This window comes from Haliaeetus albicilla, chromosome 2, assembly GCF_947461875.1.
Source record: "Haliaeetus albicilla chromosome 2, bHalAlb1.1, whole genome shotgun sequence".
Lineage (NCBI taxonomy): Eukaryota > Metazoa > Chordata > Aves > Accipitriformes > Accipitridae > Haliaeetus > Haliaeetus albicilla.
The window spans coordinates 69,211,448-69,231,018 of record NC_091484.1 but is presented as its reverse complement, the minus strand read 5'-3'; the positions used below and the strand labels follow the sequence as shown (position 1 = coordinate 69,231,018).

The 19,571-nt window shown below is 40.9% G+C and overlaps 1 protein-coding gene across 6 annotated transcripts in view; it reads right to left on the bottom strand.

Annotated features, from left to right (window-relative positions):
* The window catches only part of DIP2C (disco interacting protein 2 homolog C), a 336,675-nt gene that overhangs the window by 141,330 nt on the left and 175,774 nt on the right, over positions 1-19,571 (bottom strand). For 3 of the 6 annotated variants that reach the window (XM_069778160.1, XM_069778161.1, XM_069778162.1), the window contains exons 2-4: positions 16,211-16,282; positions 13,454-13,621; positions 3,835-3,945 (exon numbers count right to left, since the gene is read on the bottom strand). In XM_069778160.1, coding sequence (XP_069634261.1) covers positions 3,835-3,945; positions 13,454-13,621; positions 16,211-16,282 — 351 coding nt within the window. The remainder of the gene's footprint in view (positions 1-3,834; positions 3,946-13,453; positions 13,622-16,210; positions 16,283-19,571) is intronic. The other 3 variants (XM_069778163.1, XM_069778164.1, XM_069778166.1) reach the window with 1 other exon arrangement.

Sequence of the window (19,571 nt, the reverse complement as noted above, 5' to 3'; positions counted from 1 at the left end):
TGCAGTAATAGAGTGTGAGTCATGAGACCAAGAAAGAGACTTCTGATCTCACAGGAGCAATGTATGGAAGGGGAGAACATAAATCAGGGTAGGAACATTGCACTGTATCTTAGCAAAGCTCCTCTGAAACTAAATTTGAAGATCTGATAACGTTTCAAAATTGAAATGGAACTTTATATTTACCTTCATTGACATTTGCTACACAGAGTTTTCTTTTGAGTGAGTGAAGATGCAGTAGCTGTTCAAACAAATTTGCTGGAGAACTTGGTGACTTGCTGAGGAGTCATGCTATATAGCAATCAAGGTAGGAATTCAGAGCCCTGCCGTAAGCCCCTCAAATACTGTCAAGCTTTCCAGTTTTAACAACAAGGACATTTTCAGAGCAGCAAGAGAGATCTGAATTTATAGTATAGTCCTGACTCTCCTAAGATTAAACTCTTGCACTAACAACAAGCAACCCCTTACATTCAATTCCTTACTTCTCCTCTCAGCAACAAAGTCTTTGTCTTTATTATTTATATGTATCATTACAACACTTTGCCCCATTCCTAAGGCAGGACCTTATGTACCATTTCACTGAACAAACGCCTTCGTTTTAAGGCAGCGCACAGCGACTGAAACCAAGAAGCAGCAACACCAACTTGGAGCACTCCTGGGGTATCAGGAGAGGCACACAGGGAAGACGTGCATGATGTCTCCTTTTGCCCATTCCCGGTCTGACTCAACATCTTAGTTTACAAATGGCAAGCATAGCTTAAGCAGACGACTTTCAACATACAGTCAAATACATGTTTTTAACAGAACTGCTCTGGAGAGTCACAGCTTGGAGGTTTGAGGACCATGGGTTGCACACCCACAAACTTGACAATTTCAGGAACGGTATTTTCACCTGTTTAAAAACACTGGGTAGAAATCAGATGATATTCAGTGTAATGTGGGAGAAGCTTCTAGGAGCTTATACATCAAGGAATTACTATGCAGATCCCACAACCATTATTCAATGAAAAACCAGCAGCATCTACAGTGTGAACCCAAGGTTTCTGAGGGGAGAGGAGAGTTTGTCAAATTTATCAGAATGGTCTGGACATACATGAACTTTCTCTGCCATCATTTATCATTTCATTTTCCTTTAAATGGGACTGGCAAGCTCTTTGACTAATGGAATGAACCAGAGATATGTTACAAAAGGTTTAATAAGGAGTTCACTGTAATTTTCCAGTTGTGTCAGCACAATGAGTCTGACTCTGTCCAGCAAGATGCATCTCTCAAACACAATCCAGAACTTCCACAGTTGGCTCCTCGGTGCCCTCCACAACCATCAGTCCCTGGCTCCTGACGCTCAGCTTGCAAGGGTCTCTCTGCCACAACTGTTGATGGGTGCTGCAGTCTATAGCTCCCTTATTCTGCAGCTGCAAGAGAGGCAGCAGCAAACCAGCCCGTGGCCTCTGGTTGTCATATGAGAAGGGTGCTGATACTGCAGCAATCCCTGTAGCAGTTGAGACAACAGCTAAGCACACCTACCCCTGTAGTGCATGCAGTTTTTGCCTTCAAAGGTAAAAGAAGTTTCAGAGCTCGCTTTTCCTTCAGTTATAAACCAATAACTTCCTTCATTTTGTGTTATATCTGGAGCAGCTTCGTGAAGAGACTTGTATCCCATTCATTTGGAAATGAGATTTTACCCTTTTGTTCAGCTCTGAAATTAATTTTATCTTCCCTTAATCAGTGCTTCTATTTAGGGCATAATGATGTTCCCAACTTGCTATACTTCAAATTAAATATTTTTCTTATGGCATTCACCGAACTAGAATCAGTAGAATAAAATCCAGCTGTGCCACAGAACCACAGACTAGTGGATGTCAGCAAGAACCTCTGGAGATCATCCAGTCCAACTCCCTGCTCAAAGCAGGGTCACCTACAGCGTACTGCTTGGGGCCACGTCCTGTAAGGTTTTGAATAGCTTCAAGGATGGAGACACTACAACCTCTCTGGGCAGCCTGTGCCAGTGCTTAACCACTTTTAAAGAGTAAAAAAGTTTTTTCTTATGCTTAAATGGAATTTTTCATATTTCAGTTTGTGCCTACTGTCTCTTGTCCTGTCCCTGAGCACCACTGAGAGCAGTCTGGCTCCATCTTCTTTACTTCCCCCATCAGGTACTTACACACATGGATAAGATCGCCCTGAGCCTTCTCTTCTACAGGCTGCACAATGCCAGCTCTCGCAGCCTCTCCTCACATCTCAGAGGCTCTACTCCTTAATCATCTTTGTGGTCTTTTGCTGGACTGACTCCAGTATCTCCATATCTCTCTTGTACTGGGGAGCCCAGCACTAGACCCAGCACTCCAGATGTGCCTCACCAGTGCTGAGAAGAGGGGAAGTATCACCTTCCTTGACCTGCTGGCAGCATTCCTCCTCGTGCAGCCCAGGAGGCTGTTGGCTGCCTTTGCCATAAGAGCACATTGCTGGCTCAGGTTTACCTTGTTAAGCACCAGGACTTTGCTGCCAAGCTGCTTTCCAGCCGGTGGGCCCCCAGCCTGTCCGAGTGCATGGGGTTATTCCTGCCCAGGCACAAGACTCTGCATTTCCCTTTGCTGAACTTCACTAGATTCCAGTTTGCCCACTCCTCCAGCCTGGCCAGGTCCCTCTGAATGGCATTACACCCACCTGGTGTATCAACCATTCCTCCCAATTTGGTACCATCTGGAAATGTGTGAAGGGTGCACTGTCTCACCAGCAGGGTCACTAATGAAGCTATTAAGAAGTACTGGAACCAGTATTTACCCCTAGAGTACACCACTAGAGACTGGTATCCAGCTGGACTTTGTGCTGCTGATCAAAACTCTCTGAGCTCAACACTTGAGCCAATTTTCAGTCCTTCTCACTGTCCACTTATCTAATGCATATTTCCCCAGTTTGTCAATGAGGATGTTATGAGAAACACTGTCAAAAGCCTTACTAAAGTCAAGGCATACAACATGCACTGCTCTTCCCTCAACCTGCAAGGCAGTCATCTCATTGTAGAAGGCTATAAGGTTGATCAAGCATGGATTGAGCCATCTAATAAGAGGACTTCATAAATCCATGCTGACTACTCCCAATCACCTCCTTGTCCTTCATGTATTCAAAAACAGTTTCCAGGATTATTTGCTCCACCACCTTCTCAGAGACTGAGGTGAGGCTGACTGGCCTGTAGTCTCCCTGATCCTACTTGCCATTCTTGAAGACAGGAATGCACCTTGTTTTCTTCCAGTCCTCAGGAACCTTGCCTGATTGCCACAACCTTTCAAAGAACTGAGAGTAGCCTCACAATGACATTGGCCAATGATGCATCCCACCATGCCCCATGGACTTGTACATGTTCGGTTTGTTCAAATGTTCTCTGTCCTGATCCTCCTTCAAGGAGGGTAGTTTTTCATTGCTCAAGACTTTCCCACTGGTCTCAGGGGCCTTGGATTCTTCAACACAAGTCTCACCAGTAAAGACCAAGGCAAAGAAAATATTAAGTGTCTTGGCCTTTTCCATGCCCTTTGTCACCCGGTCCCCTGCCCCATTCAGCAGTGGGCCCACATTTTCCCTGGTCTTCCTTTTGCTGCTGATGTGCCTGTAGAAGCCCTTCTTGTTGCCCTTCACGTTTGTTGCCAGATTCAATTCCAGATGTACTTTGGCTTTGTAACTCCACCCCTGCATGTTTGGACGGTGTCTCTGTATTAGTACAATGAATATTTCTCATGTATAGCTACTACATGAGTTTACAACAAAATTCTTTTAAAAAAGCAAAGAACAGAACTAGCCATTTCAAATTTTCATTCCAGTTCTGTGGTCTTCAGTTCTGCTTACCCGATCTATAGCGCTCATCCCGTGACCCTGAGGACCTGCGACGGTGATATCGAGAGGAAGAGGACGGAGTAACAGGAGTTCGACGCTCTTGTGGTAATGCCTGGTCCACCCCTGCATTAATTAAAAAAACAAAAACAAAAACAAAACCAAGCTCATTCTGATTGAATTCCAGAAGTTAATAGTGAGGAGAAGTTCAGCCTACACTAGAAGTAGAAAATGAACATTCAGTGGCTAAACCATGTCATGTCAATTGGTTACACGGTACTTGCCTCTGGTCAGCTTTTCTGGTATGGTTATTTTCCTGGGTCTCTCTAAGACAATCTTTTTCCAGGATCATAGACTACATAAGAAGAGCATATAGACAGTAAGCTTGGTGGTGTTTTTTTTCTCCCAAACAGGTGACCTTTCATAAAACAGTATTCAGGAAATATTTTAATGTGCTAATAAATGCAGACACCTTTGCAATGGATCTTGAAGCTTTCCTGGAAATTGGTTAAAAACAGTTCCTAAGAAGACTTAGCCTTAGTTCCTAATAGACTTAGTGTGTATTATCTAAAACCTCATGCAGTTGGATGATATTGGCTGGTGACAACACAATACTAACCTATGGAAACTAGATACCCTGCGAAAAGGGAACTATATTAATATCTATAGGCATTTTCAGCTACCAAAGGCCAGAAAGTAAACAGTAACTGCATGAAACCAGGCTGAAAATAGTAACCTATTCCAGCAAAACAATAAAAATAACTCAGCCTTATAATATATACCTGCAGCATCTCAGTATGCCGGGCCTAAACATCCAGTATTTAAGATTCAAACCTTGTAGTCATCCCTTTCTCATTGTAAATCTGCTTTTTTTTAAAAATAGGTATTTTCTTAAAGGCTCCTTCAACGACAGCAGTGGTATAACAGCAGCATTGTATATAACACTTCTAGAAACTAATGTTCCTTGACAACTTCCAGAGAAAAGTGAATTACTTAAGCAGGAAAATTCAAGCAAACAGGAAAAGAAAGCAAACCTGCATCTGTAACAGTGGCATAATACGCTACCCTGCTCTCCTCCAGAGCAGAACCTGAGCAGACAAGCCCAGTAAGTGATGCATTCATCTTAGAGCTAATAAAACACAGAGCGTTAGGCACTGTGATGCACAGGGGCAAAAACCCAGGAGTACCTAAAGAAATTGAATTAATTCTTTCCTTTCATTTTTTTGTCTTTAAATAGTAGTTACACAATATGTGCAGCTGTGGGGACAGAAGTAAAACTGGCCTTTTGCATTTAGGGTTGATGGTGGGAAAGATCTGTTAAAATTACTTAATTAAAATTATTAATAATTAAGTATTCAAATGGATGACTAATAAATTGAAATCGGATTCAACAAAACAATGCTTGGAAATATGTTCATATTTTTCAGTTAAAACACAATGTAAAAACTCTCCACTCTTATTTCTGAACTATTCAATGCCTGCTTATTGGAGGGGGATAAGAGTTTACTTTTGTGGAAACAAGAATTTTTATGTACAATACAGACCAACCGAAAATATTATGTTGACTTCAGTGAGTTTCAACTATGTTTCAATGGACTCTTTAAAAAGCATCTTTTTAAAAAGTTTGCATTGTACACTTACTTCTTTGTGAAAACAAACTGAACTCAAAATACAGCTTCTTTCTTAAATCTTTGGAATATCAGCAATGTCAAGTCTGCTTTGATTTTATGGCAAAGTGGCTGGTTGGCTAAAAAACATACTTGGAGTAAAATCTCATAGGCACATAAAAGACAGAGTGAATCCATAAATTTCCCTCTACTCAGATTGTGATTAATAATTAATACTCTTAAATCAAATAAAATGTCTTCATTTAACTGCTCTGTCTCCACACTATAGTACTGTGTAATTTCACTTGTCCTCAAGCCTTTCTATTCTTTAAGGCAGGTGAACCTAACTTCTGAATCATTGAAATAATCAGAAGAAATATTTTCTCCTCACTTGTATATTTAGAGTTTTTCTTTCTTTATTGGGTCACCCTGAGAACCAGCAATATAAAGTTAACAATAAAATTATTTTTGATTGAAAATTTTCAGTCTGTACAAGATGCTAACCACTATTATTCATCTCAGTTCCTATCCATATTGTCAGGAATGAGATACTTTCTGGAAATCATATATATTTACAAAAATCCTAAAAAAAACACACCCCAAAATCATGGACCTAAAATTGCTGCTGTAAGACGGAGCTTTTGTGAAGAAAGCAGTGCCACAACTTCCCATGGCAAATGACTTGTGTAGGGCAACGGCGTGTGGAGAAGAATGAACAAAAATAATTTAGGTGTTACTACTGAAGTACAGCATCATGATTATACAGGAAAAGGGGATTAAATGCATCCTTCCAACAACAAAACCACATGCAACAGGCTTTAGAAACACTGAGAGGAAATGAAAGTGTGAGGAAAAGCATCAGTTACAAAGAGGTACAGAGCTGCTGTAGGAGGGAGACCTTTCAGGCAGACCTGAAAGCCACTGGACAAAATACATTCAAGCCCGTGGTTTCCTTCTCCTGGCCACGTGGCTCTGAGAGCCCTCAGGTGTCTCAGTTTCTTCTGCAGCTGTGGGCAGTGCACAAAGCTCCTTTTCAAGGCGTGAAGGATAAAGTAACCTCAAACACTGACCCTGACATTGCAGAAGACAGCAGGATGCCCAACTGGCCGGGCAGCACGGCTGCCCAAGGCACCCCCTAAAACTGCAAACGGCTCTTCCCTCCTCCGGTTCACTACGGAGATTATACCGCTACTTGTTCCTACTACAGATACAGAAATCTCTCATCTAATCTTAAAATTGAGACACTTGAACTAGTTTACCTCCCTCCTACTTTGTACATGTGTGTTTGTTAAGTAAGTCTCTTCTGACACAATGGCTAGTACAGAGTTTCTTCCTACAGTTAGGAAAGAGACAGCCCCAACATCCTACACTAGTAGTCATTTAAAGCCATAGCAAAGTAAATGAGAACATCGAAATATCTACTGCTTTTATGAGGCCTGGGGATCATTTGATGGCTTTACTTCCCACTTGCCCATAAACATAAAAACAGCAAATAAACCTCTACCCCAGTATGGAGCAGGACGTGTGAACTTGGCTCGCCGATAGCACCGATTTACACAAGGAAGTTAATTCTGCAATCAAATAGAGAGGAGAAGCTCTCCATCAGCCATCTGTGGGGAGACCTCTGTTCGTACTGAGTTCCTTTAACGTGAGAAAACACAAAGCATCGCCCCACTTTGGAGAGACAGTGAGAAACCTGATGATGGTTCCTTACTGAAGGGACTGGAGCAGGAATTAGCTGGCACCACCTGGACTCACACCTTCGCTTCCCGTGCACCCGCTCCCTCGCACAGCACCAACGGTGGTGTGAGACAAAGTACACAATAGCGAGAACCTACACGCTGCCGTTCCTCAGCAATGGGTAGGAGTAAAAGCCATGCAGAATAATGAATACCATGAAATCAGTGAAGTGTTGCCATAAATAGCGAAGCAGTGTTAACAGCAGAATTGTTCACCTCCATGAAGGCTCCACCAATATAGTGCAGTAACAAGCATCTTCTTTTTTTTTCCCACTTCTACTTCTGAACAGAACTAAACCCCCAAAATTGATAGCTTTCACAGCCAGCACACAGGGTCCGTGAGTTAAGTGCTAATGCTTGTTCAAGTGTGGCTTCGCTCAGATGCATTTGTGAATCAGTGGAAGCGGTGGCGTAATGGGCTTTGAGAATTCATACTTGGATCGATTCCTAAATTTAAGAAGGCAGCAGAGCAATGAATGGCTTTCATAAAAGAAAGGACAGTGTCACATCAGTGCCCTGTGCACAGACACAATCGCAGTCACTGTCAAACTGGCACCATTCTTAGTAATGCCATAGCCTACCCCAGTCTTGCAGCTAAAGCAGGACTTTAAAAGGTAAGCATAATCAGCACTAAAGATTGACTCATTACAAGTCATGAATTTTAGCAAAATATATATGCTGGAACACAGTTATTTTATATAAAAGGCTGAGAAATCAGTGCTTTATGCTCATCACGTTACACATAAGCATTACCAGGTGCACTGGAGCAAACAGCCACGTTCTTAATACAAGCATTAGTTCATTTATCTAATGCTGCTAATGTGGGATTCAGCTTGCAGATTAAGACACCTATATTTAGGTGTCTACGAGAAGATGCTTAAGCTAAGCTCCCATTATGAAAAACAGAGAACTAGACCAGGACTCAGGAATCTAAACAGAGGTGCCCAATGTCTTTTCAGATGTTGTGGACTATGATACCTGGCTTGACCAGAATGGCATATGTCCCCTTTAAGTCCTGTTTTATACGTGCTCGCTCTCTGCAGATGTCTCTGATACCATAGGAAATCCTGAACAGTATTAGACATCTATCTTCAAGCAATTCCATGAGCCCAATGAAGCCTTGAGAGCTACACAGGTGGTCAGTGGAGGTATCTGCTACGGAATAAGCTGAAAAGCTCTCTGGGTTTCATCAACTGAATTAACTGTGTCTCTTCATATAAGAATGGGAACTTAAATACCAGGTTCATAGGCAGACAACTTAATGCAGATATACCAATCTACAAATCCTAATCTGCAAGTTGGATCCTGCCTTCACTGTATTTAGCTAAAAATGCAAGATCCTCAGTAAAGCTATTTAAGCAATACCACTGCAAGCTGCATAGTTTTATTTTTAAGTGCATGGAAGGCACCAAACTGTCAGCTGGAAGCAGGCTTCATCTCCTTCCTTCTTTTTTTGCCTTCACCTCTTTGTTCCTCCCTTCTTTATTACTTCTTCTTGTAGCTAAATTGCAGTGCTGTGTGCTGATAATGTGGCAATAGCCACATTGCCCTCACTAAGAGAGGACAATTGTTTCCTTAATGACAGCTGACAAGTTGCTTTGATGTATCTCTAATTCCTATATCTGTGTCAAATTTTGGAATCTAAAAATATTTAAAAGCTGAATGTCTAATGGACAAGAAATAGAAGGCATTCTTAGAGGCAGGCTACATTTATTGTTCTAAAACTAACTTGCAGTGTGTGCCACCAGGACCGAGAGCTGTAGGATAAACCCAGCAGCTCCAGGGCTACTGGGAAGGAAAGCAAACAGTGTTTGCAATGCAGTTTTAAGAAACAGTATTTACCTTCTGTTCAAAGTATTTCCTGAGCTTCTACGCAATGGCTGGTGGCTCAGCTTTAAAAGTAAAGCCAGGAGATAAACACTTTGTGTATTTTGTAAACAGGTTAAATGTCACACCATCCCCATGGAATTTATTACCTAGCATGGCATTTCACTCTTCCCATCAAATGTACATCTAAGTAACAAATTCACTGGATAAGCCAAAGGAGATTTAAAATGCAACACTCCTAACTAAACACATTCAGGAAAGTGGAGCCGCTTTCTGCCAGATAAATCTGGAGAAAATGGAGTTTCTGATTAGATATGTTTAATGAACAATCTTTCCTTCACAGGCGAGCTTTCACACTTACTCCTGCACTTGGTTCCGATTTCAAACAATGCACATACTTCAAATTGATTTTCTTCTTTCCTTATTACAATCTTGATCTTGCCTTCCAGTGTTTCCTTGCAAGCTTTAGCTTTCAGTTCAAGCTTAGCATGGCTATCATGGGCTTCTTTTTTCTCTCCATTATCTCAGTGATGGTGGACATCACATTACAGCTCCAATTCACATGCAATGCTTGATTTCCATTTTTCTCTAGATAGCCCCACAGCTTCAGTGTACCATTTGAAGATTCTTTTAGGAGAATATGTAGAAAAAGGCTACCTATCCACATAGCAAACACATTCACCAATGTGCTGGTCAACTTAACAATGCAGACAAATTTGGGCAGTATTGTGAATTTCAGCAGTTTCTCGTTTTGACAGCAGCATCCAGTTCTTCATATGCTTCCACTGGCTCCAGCTGCTCTGCTCCAGCACAGGCAAGCTTTGTTTCAAGACCCTCAATGGTATATCTCCTTTCTACTCTCCATTGCTCACCTCTGACTGAGCTATCTTTCTCACCCATTTTTCAGGTTTTTAGACCAACATCTTCATGTTTACTCCTATGCTCTTATGTTTTACAGATGGTCTCCATGAACACCAACAGATATTTCATGGAAATTCTTCAAATTCTTTGAAAAACACCCTGATTCTGATGTGTACTAAAAATACCCTCCCCCCAAAAAACATCATGCTGAGTGCTGAAACCACTATCCTCATTGCTAACTGATTTCATCATGTACTCATTTCTTCCCTTACACCCATTTTTTGGCCTAACTATTAGGGTGTAAAGTCTTTGAAGAAACGTATTTTTTGCTCTGTGTTTGAACAAGGTTTAATATTATGAGGTCTTACTGCAAGATAGGAAACAGAGGTCCCATCATAAAACAAAGAATGCATAAAACGGTAACTGGGCTCTCAGTCAGCATGGCAAAAGTGAAGAAGTAACCATCATGCTTTAAGTGACGCCATCAAGGGGTAGTTCTCAGATGCTTTCACAACCTTCCGTTTTAACCAAACTAGGCTCTGCAAGGCATTCGCCTGTTCAAACCAAAGCTGTTTTTTAAAACCAAGATTTACTAAGCATTCATCTGTGTGTCATAGTTTCTCATCTGTGAAACACCTGTCACACTGTTTTCAGAAATGAGTCCAGGAATCGTGCAATGCATATGCCTTTCAATGAGATCCATGTTCTCAACACACATATATGCTTTGAAATGCCCCATCGTGGTTATCCCTTGATAAGATCTTTAAGAATTAGGAAGGCTGATGTGATAGGAATACTCATTATTATTAATAAAGTGAATACATGAGTGTTTTTTTCAATTCCAGAATCAAGCTTTGTTTAAACATTTCCTTGCAATCTTTGCAATCCAAATAATGTTGCAATCCAAACAATGTCTGTGGAAAAGAAAATGAAATTGTAATCACCAAGTCTACTTTGAGTGCCCAAAGGGCTAGCAGCAGGAATAGTTGAAAGCAAATGTATGCACGCATACACATAGAAAAGTATGCAAATGTATGCACACATTACAAATATATATAAATGTAAGTGCCATGCTAATAAGAGAGGTTCCTGTAATTCTACAGAAAATTGTTTCTTCATAGGGTAAAGGGATCTTCTGTGTGAATGTATTATCTTCTCTGCACTGTGTAGCTTGAAATCTCCCCGTGCTGCTGCTGTTGGGGCTCCAGCAGCAGGAGATGCAGTGATCTGTCTCTAGGCCTGTGAAAGGAGCAGCAGGTGCCTTTTAAACACTGCATCTCACAGGTTTATTAGGCATAATAAATAAAGCACTGGTGACTGGTCTACACGGTTACGCTACAAATACAGCTACACTGGTGGTACCAATGATGGGAAATTAAAGAAAGTAATCTAGTGTAGACACAGCACTTGATTAAGAGAGAATGAACCACCCATGTCTAAGCTGTTAGAAGCAAAGCTTAATTGATAACAACATTGTCTCTGTTCTGTGAATGAATAATCAAATTTCCTGGCAAAAGACTGGAAGCAAATTGGGAAAAAACACAGCTTATGGGGGATGCAGCTAATTTAGTTATTTTTCTTCTAGGGAGGGTTTCTCTTAATAGCGTGCACGCAGCTGCCCACATGTTAGCTTACCCAGAACCGACTGATCTAATCAAGATAATCTTCAGAAAGATATTCTGAAATAAATGCCTGTTTAAGTGGTTATTCTTTCAGCTCTTGGCTGTCACGGCTCCTCTACAGAGGCAGTAAGAAAAAGGTCACAGCACAAGAGAGATTGGGATATACGTGCAGATATAAAGGTTCGAATTCACTATTATTTTTAGATGTCTGACATATGGGCATGCTAAAAAAAGAAAAACTACTCTGCGCACAGAACATCTCCAGCTACAAACTGACATCCTGAGAAAGCGTTTTGAGAAAACAAAGCTGTACTTTTGTCTCCCTAAGTTAAAGCAGGTGGGGATTTAATGGGAAAGAAAAAGGGGGCTCCCCCTATCCCTTCTCCCATTAACATTGCCAAACGCAGCATATCCGTTCCGGATTTCTGGATGTTCGACAGCCCGTCTGGAACAGTACAAATGTCCTTTGCATATGTGCAGTCTGTGCAGCATCTGGATGCGTCAGACCTATTGTGCATGCACTGTGGAGTCAACCTGCAGATGTGCAGCGGATGCAGTACATCCCCCATGTGTCAGACTCACTGCATGTTTGCTCTACAGCATATGTAACAATATACTCTCTGGGATTGTCCTGTCAAAAATAGGGAGCCTAAGAGTGAACTCCCATATCACCTGGTAGAGTATCAACCACATGGTTGCCCAGCTTCACCTTTCATTAATCTCATTCCTGAAAAGTAACAGCTCTCCCTTTCTAAAATGACAGCATCCCAATGAGCACAACAAAAAAGACCGTATATGTATGCTTGTTTATATATGTATATAGCCAACCCTTCTACTGCCTATATTTAGCACTTATGTGATTTTATATCATTAATTCTGTTAAACCTGAAATTGCAATTTAAATTTAATCATTCCCATTTTGCAAAAATCTTGGGCAGAGGAACCCATTTCAGACTGAGGGAACCTGACTTAGAGCAGCCTCACGTAAGAGGAGAAATACAGTCAACAACAACAGAGAACAACACAGTCAGAATCCAATATGGACCTCCTCCATAGTATTACAGCAAATTGGTTTGAAAATGAGTGTGGAAGCGTTTCTCAAAGGGATCGTCTTTTTACAGGCGTGTCTTGTCCTGACAGAACTGCAAATCTTATCTGCCCTGTAGCCATCTCTTACATCATGTCTGGACTGCCTTGTGGGAGCGTGAACAAGCACACAGGCAAGAGTTTGATGTCCTCTGCGTGCCCACACGGTTGGCAAGAGAAAATGTGGTGTCTTGAGAGGCTGTGACTCCTCTGCAGCCTTACTACAAACCCAGGGAGTAGGAGCAGACTGCCTGCCACCAGCCACAGGTTTCCCCCAGAAGGCAGGACAGGTATCTGCTGAAGGGCAGAGCTATGCAGCCATGGCTGAGGTCATGCCTTGCTGGTCCACACTGCAGACACGTGGCCCTGCAGAATGTTCTTCCTCTAGTTTGCTCTACCAGCCTGATTCCTGTTCCTAAAAGTTAGTCTGCTTCTGAATGGTTTGGATGTGAGCGGAGCTCTCTACTTGAAAATAGCACAGAATTAGGGTGCTTAGATTTTTACAGCTTCCTCCGGATTCTGGTGGGCTTGGACCTGTCCAGAGCTCTGTAAAAAGGCAGTGCCAAAAAGGCAATTAGAAACACATGCCTTCCTGTGCTTCACCAGCTTATTGTATGAAACCTCCTCCAAAGTATCCATAGTATGGAAGCTACAGAGACATTAACATGTTCAAATGTTATTAAGAAGGAGTATTCCTTCCCCCTTCACATCACTTCACTCTTAGGCAGACAGAAGTCGATAATGGCCTTCCAGATGTTGTCCTTTGGTTGTCCTGCCTTGTCACTGGCAGCCCCTAGTCTATCATATTGATGTAGGCGTCTACCAGAGGCTTCCAGATGAGGCACAGTTACAGACAGATATGGACTGGAAAAGATATATTCATTGTGCTCACCAAAACGAAAATAAAAGAGAGGCCGGTTTCCTGCCGTGCTGGCTGCTCTCTCTCTAGCGGCCGCTTCCCGGATGTCACAGACACCAATGTTGGCAGTGCGGAGCATTCTTCTGGCAGCTCCTTCACTGTGTTGCAGTCTACACCGTACTGCGGCAGCTCCATTCGCTGCTGTAACAAGTTGAAAAAAACTAATTAATTCACGTTTAGTTTTTTTACATTTGTTACAGCAACGAATGGAGCTGCTGCCCCCATGCAGTAGAGCACACACGCACACACACGCACAGACACCACAGGACACTCACGGAGCCAACGCGGGTCAATGTTCCACTCTGCCAACATGGGCGTTAGTAATGTTAGCAAAGGTGCACCGAGAGGACTGGATGTCCCAACAGATGGGAACTGCCTTTGGATTTCCTTTAGTTTGCTGAATGCAGTCACAGAACGCAAATCCCTGCCCTTCCCCAGTGCCTCCAATCCTAGAGAAAGAGCCATGTCCATTTCCAGACTGTTTTATAGTATCTCTGAAAGGTCTATTCCCTTTTAATAGCAAGATCCAAGACCACCAAAGCTTTTAAATTCTTGCAGTTCCCCATCAAAACAGATTACAACAAAGAAAGGACTAATTGGTCATGTATGTGATTGTCCAGATATTGACAGAGGCTTTCAAAAGGCAGCATCTGTTTTGTTATCCTAATTCTTCTTGGGAAGGATTCATCTCCCCCTTCCTAGTGAGCAGGGACCTCAAGCCATTCAGATGAGTAAAGTCTCTAGGAGAATATCAAATTGCACTGTTTCAAGTTTTGTCCAAAAGGTAACACAACAAAACAAACAAAAAGTACAAAGACAGCAAAGACCCAAGCACAAATAATATCAATTTCTGGAGGAAAACACTTTAATACAGTAGAAGCAGTGTCTTCCTCTATAATAAAATAATTCATTGAGCCATCACCTAAATGACTGAGCTTGATGTATGGACAAGAAAACTGTCGACAATATTTCAATACTTTTCCTTTTCATCCTATCATCATCTTCCTCCACTCATCCGTACCCCACATCCCCAGTGCAGGAATTTCTGAGAAGTGGTAGGGCAGAAAACATTCACTCCATTTCCTCCCATCTTTAAAACGGCACTAAATCAACTACATCCTCAGTCACGACCTCTTCAAATTATTGAATGGACCCCACTATAGGACTGGCTTACAGAGATCCCTCTGCTTTTCCTTACAGGAAAAACTTTAACATCACAACAGAGACCTTGAAAGATAAAACCTCAGAGGGTTCTCCACCTTCTGTCTTTTATCGTGACATGCATGACGAATCGCCAGCAGTTTCAGCCATGGATACAGTTTGACCAGAAGACTATGAACTTCCTGGAGAAAAAGCTGTTATTTTCTTTTGTGAAGAAAAAAAAGGTACAACTAACCGTATAAACAAATACCGGTACCAACTGCACCACTGTGTTGAGGATTACTGTGAGGCAACAGTCCTTCCATAACTCAGTAAACATAAGTAAGTCTCAAGAGAACATACTGTGAAGACTATTGTATGTCTGACAGTCTGGTCAGACCAATAAATACCCAGAAATTTAATAACTGCACCTCTGGTATTGTAATTCTGTTGATCTGATCTGTTTCATTCTCTAATGGCTCCCAATGGTTAGGAAATGTCACAGACACCCTCAAATCAGGCTGTATCACTTCAGAGAACAGAGGTGTCTGTAACACTGATCACTTTTGTGGAGTTCCCTCCGGTGGAGTAAACCTAGAGAAATCCAAAGGCACAAAATACCATTCTGCTATGGAGCTAGCTAATAGATTTGCAGACCTGAAGAAGAGAGAGCAAGGCCAGTGTCTCCACACACAAGCAGCTTAAATAGAAAACCATCAACTCCACCATAAAGGCAGGATTTTGTAAAAGGAGGAAACTAGCTCCCAGGCCTGCAATAAAAACAGGACTCAGAGGACAGCCAAGCCCAAGCGGAGCCTCCATAAGGACAGTGAGATGCCACGAGCGTGTGAGGCATGCTCCTGTGAGGCCGACACAAAATGGAGGCTTATACCAATACCTACAACTACATATTCCACTTCACGATCCAGTGCCTCAGAAGAGTGAAAGAACTCTGAAGAGTTCTTATATATATATATAGGAAGTAATTCTAATGAAGCAATATGCTGTTAAATCTAGTTTGAAGATATTCTCATACCTTTTGGGCAAGTACCTGCAACCCATCCCTCAACATCAAGACCAGGTATGTATGAAGGGTCAGCTGCCCACAGGTTCTAGGACAAGCTGAACTCTAGGGATGTTGCTGGTCTCTGGTGTCTTCAAAAGAGAGATTTGGACAGGAAACCCAGAAATGGAGGAAGACACATACAAACTCCAAGGTTCTCTTCCACTCTTGTGTACACCTCTGTTCAGAAAGCTTTACTTGGATGAGGTCTCAATGAGTTAGGACATCATGTTTTCCTCTATCTTTTTGCATTACTTCTAACAAACAATGCCTCTCTAATGATTCTAGGCTGATTTTCTTTTCCAGACACGACTGCCAAACCCACAGCAACGTATGTAAAAAAATGTACACACACATCAAAGCAGACATATATATAATAATATACATAAAATGGATGGAATAAGCTTTTTCTGCATAACAATAGCTTTGTTTCTGCCACATATATTTCTTTAGAGATGCAGATTTTTACTGTGGCAACTATCAGTACGCTTGACATCTTCATATATTGCAAGCACAGATATACGTACCGGGAGGCTGTGGCAGGTAGGCCCCAATTAATTTTGATCTCTTCTTTTCATATCCCTTCTGTGTGATGTCACCTGCCAAGAAAAGAAAAGGAAAATCAATAAGATGTGGATAAAGACAGTGTCTAGCTGCTTAATGGCAGCACCATCAGCTTAGCCACCACTGCACTGTTTGTCTGTCTTGACAATTATAATGAACAAATGAAAAGCACAGTATGATCATTCCACCCAGAAAAAAATCATGTACGCCAGGGCCATTCTGACAAGTAAATACCCAGCCTTGATTTATTCCAGCACCAGAGTCCAGCAGCACAGAGTTTTAAAACCATTTTGAGATGCTGTCACACAAGCTTTCAAAAGCTACAATGACCTTCATTAGGTTAATAAACAATGGATTATATAGAGTGCGTGGGCCTGTGGTGGCTGGCAAAACACATCGCTGATTAGCATTTTCTATCATTAATGGGATTTTTCTAATCAAGCATGTAAGGCACAAAACACTTGAAACTCCTGCTATATCATTTCTGCAATATAAATGTTTTAGCTGATTTCTAAGCAGTACTGAGAGGAACAAAACCAAACCAAACCAAATCTACCACAGATCCACTAGAAAGTAGTAGCATAAAGACTCTTCATCTGACTTTCCAATCCAATCTCAAAAAAAATTTTGGAGACAAATGTTTGAATTTCTTAAATTCAATTAATATGACCCTACACTGTGTCTGCAGTTTCCTCAGGTAATTTTTTTTTAATGTAAGTATAAAAAAAGAAAATTCTGTAAAAGTTCTCTAAAAGAAAGTGATGGATAATTAGTACGTAGAACAAAATATATACTTTTAGTCTTGTTAGAGTTCAGGAGAGGTTTCGCACTGAAGTTGCAATACAGTCCTGGCTCTAGAGTTCTAGATCTACCTTTAACAGTTTAAATACTTGTTCAAATATAATTCAAACATGCAGATTCTTCTTTCCAAATGTGTGAGCACAGATGCACGCACATATACGTATGTATTAAATTCAACACAAGCTACGTCAGATGCTCAAAAGAGTGATAGCTTTTACAATTAAAATTTTTTTACTTACTCCCTGCCCTTTCAATAAGCATATCTGCTATTGTGAGACTCATCACACAGTTAAAGTTCTGTTGCAACACTTGACTTGTATGTTTGTAGAAGGCTGAGGGCTTCGGAGGCCAGAAACCACAAAAAGTGGAGCTTTGGCAGTATGTCCAGCTAGATTCAGCAACGTGTGTCTGTTCATGCTCTTCCATCCCTATGTTCAAACTTCACTTAAGGAGACCATTTGCCAAGAGAACTACATACTTATTACAATCCCAGCCACTCTGGTAAATGGATGCTAAATTAGCACCAAGGTATACACAGAGCTTCCTGTGGGTTGGTCTGAAATCAATAACTACATGAAAACATCTTCAAATGCTGTTCCTCGATGAAAGACCTTTTCTTGGGGATGGTTCCAACAAGCATTAAGGAGGCAAAATTCTCCGAGCCTCTCTGCCAGTGTCCTGAGCCAACCTCTTGCTCCTGGTTAAAAAATGGTGCTTAAAATAACACCTATCCTCTTTGCTACCATATCTCAAACCGCTCTACAAAAGAAGTCAATATCTGTGTTTTTAAATGAGGAAAGTGCGAGTGAAACACTTCAAATGATAACCGTCCCATATTTACCCAGGGAAGAAGTGGCAGACTTGGCAGGAGGACCTAAGCCTTTAAAGTTCAAACCCAGAGACTCTTCAAGCACATTTCTTCCCATTTTGAATACTTCTGGCATGTGTTCAAATTAGTGAAACAAGCTCCCTCTCCATTGTAATCATTAGCTTCTCACAAACCAGACAGTAACTATAGATACTGCTTCATTAAAATGTTTTAATGAAAAAATGTGTTTATTTCCATTTGAAAATTATAAAATATGAACGATTTTTTCTTTTAAAGTTTTGCTAAACAGATTGCCATTAATTTACTGTGCTCATCAATATCAAATTCTTATGCATTCCAGACACATTTTAATTTGACTAAAAATTTGCTTTTATTAGTTTACTATTGCTCTTAAAGGAGAACAGAGATGTCCTATGGAGAACCACAGCTCCACTGTGGTACGTCAAATTGGCAATGCCATTTTAAATATGAAACTATTAACAATAGGTGCTTATCTATTGGTTACTCTTCCGCACACATGGTAGTGTATACACATGCAAATCGATATCACAAGCTATACATTCCAGACATTGCTCATGGAACCTGCACCCATTCCCACAATGTAAGTTTCTTCTGCTAGTTTCTAAACCTATACTGTCCTTAATGGGAAGAAATGCAGAGGACAAGCAATTTCTTTGACACCAAAGTGGGAAAGATAACTACCAAGTGTTACCTCCTGTTAGTAATAAGTTTTCATTCAAATCAGTACCCAGACTCACTCTTTTGAAGTTCACCACGTAAAGGAATTATTCTAAGAAGGAACAATGGTGACTCCTTCCCCAGACCACTTTCTCCACCAAAAAATCACCAATAAAATGATTTTTTGAGACAATTTACCATGAAAATATTTCAACTTCCAGCAGCAAGCAGTAAAATAATTTAGAATTATCACTAATCTTTCTATAATCACATCCATCATTGCCCTGGTAACCAAATCTAAAAAACATGTAAAAGCAAAATATAAAATCACCAAAATTTTCATTGTCTATCACTATTACCACTCTGAGATGGAAGGAAGTCAACTGTATCACATAGTCTGGGGAAGTAAACGAAAATGCTTTATTTATCAGAATTAATGGTATCTGTATTAGTTTGTATTTTTTCAGGTAGAATGACTACAGAATATGAACAATAACTGAATTATCATTAAAATATTATTACAATATATGCAAAACTATTGCATTTCAAAGCTATGTGGAAGTCATAGTGTAAGATCCCAATATATACTAAACACAGCTCACCAAATTTAAGTGAGCTTAAACTCTGCTCTTATCATCAACTACCAATCACTCAGTTTTTTAAACACAATATTAAGACCTTTGGTCTATGTCCTTCATTCCTTTGCAAATTAATGCAGTAATTTTACAAGTATCATATGTGGAACAAACCCCTCTTCAGTTAGTAACTCACACTCTTCCACAGTACAATATTGAATTTAGGCTTGGCTTTTGGAGAATATCAACAGGATTACATGAGTATACTTCCTTGCCATGAGAATACAGGATTTATGCTACCTTTCCCTTTTCAATCAACCCTTCTTCTCTTGAAAAGCGAGCAGACTCTCAGGACTTTGCTGCACGCATTCAAAGCCCAGCTCAAAAGACAGGACGGAGAAGGGTCTCACCCGCAATGCCTCTTCAGCAGACAGTACGTGT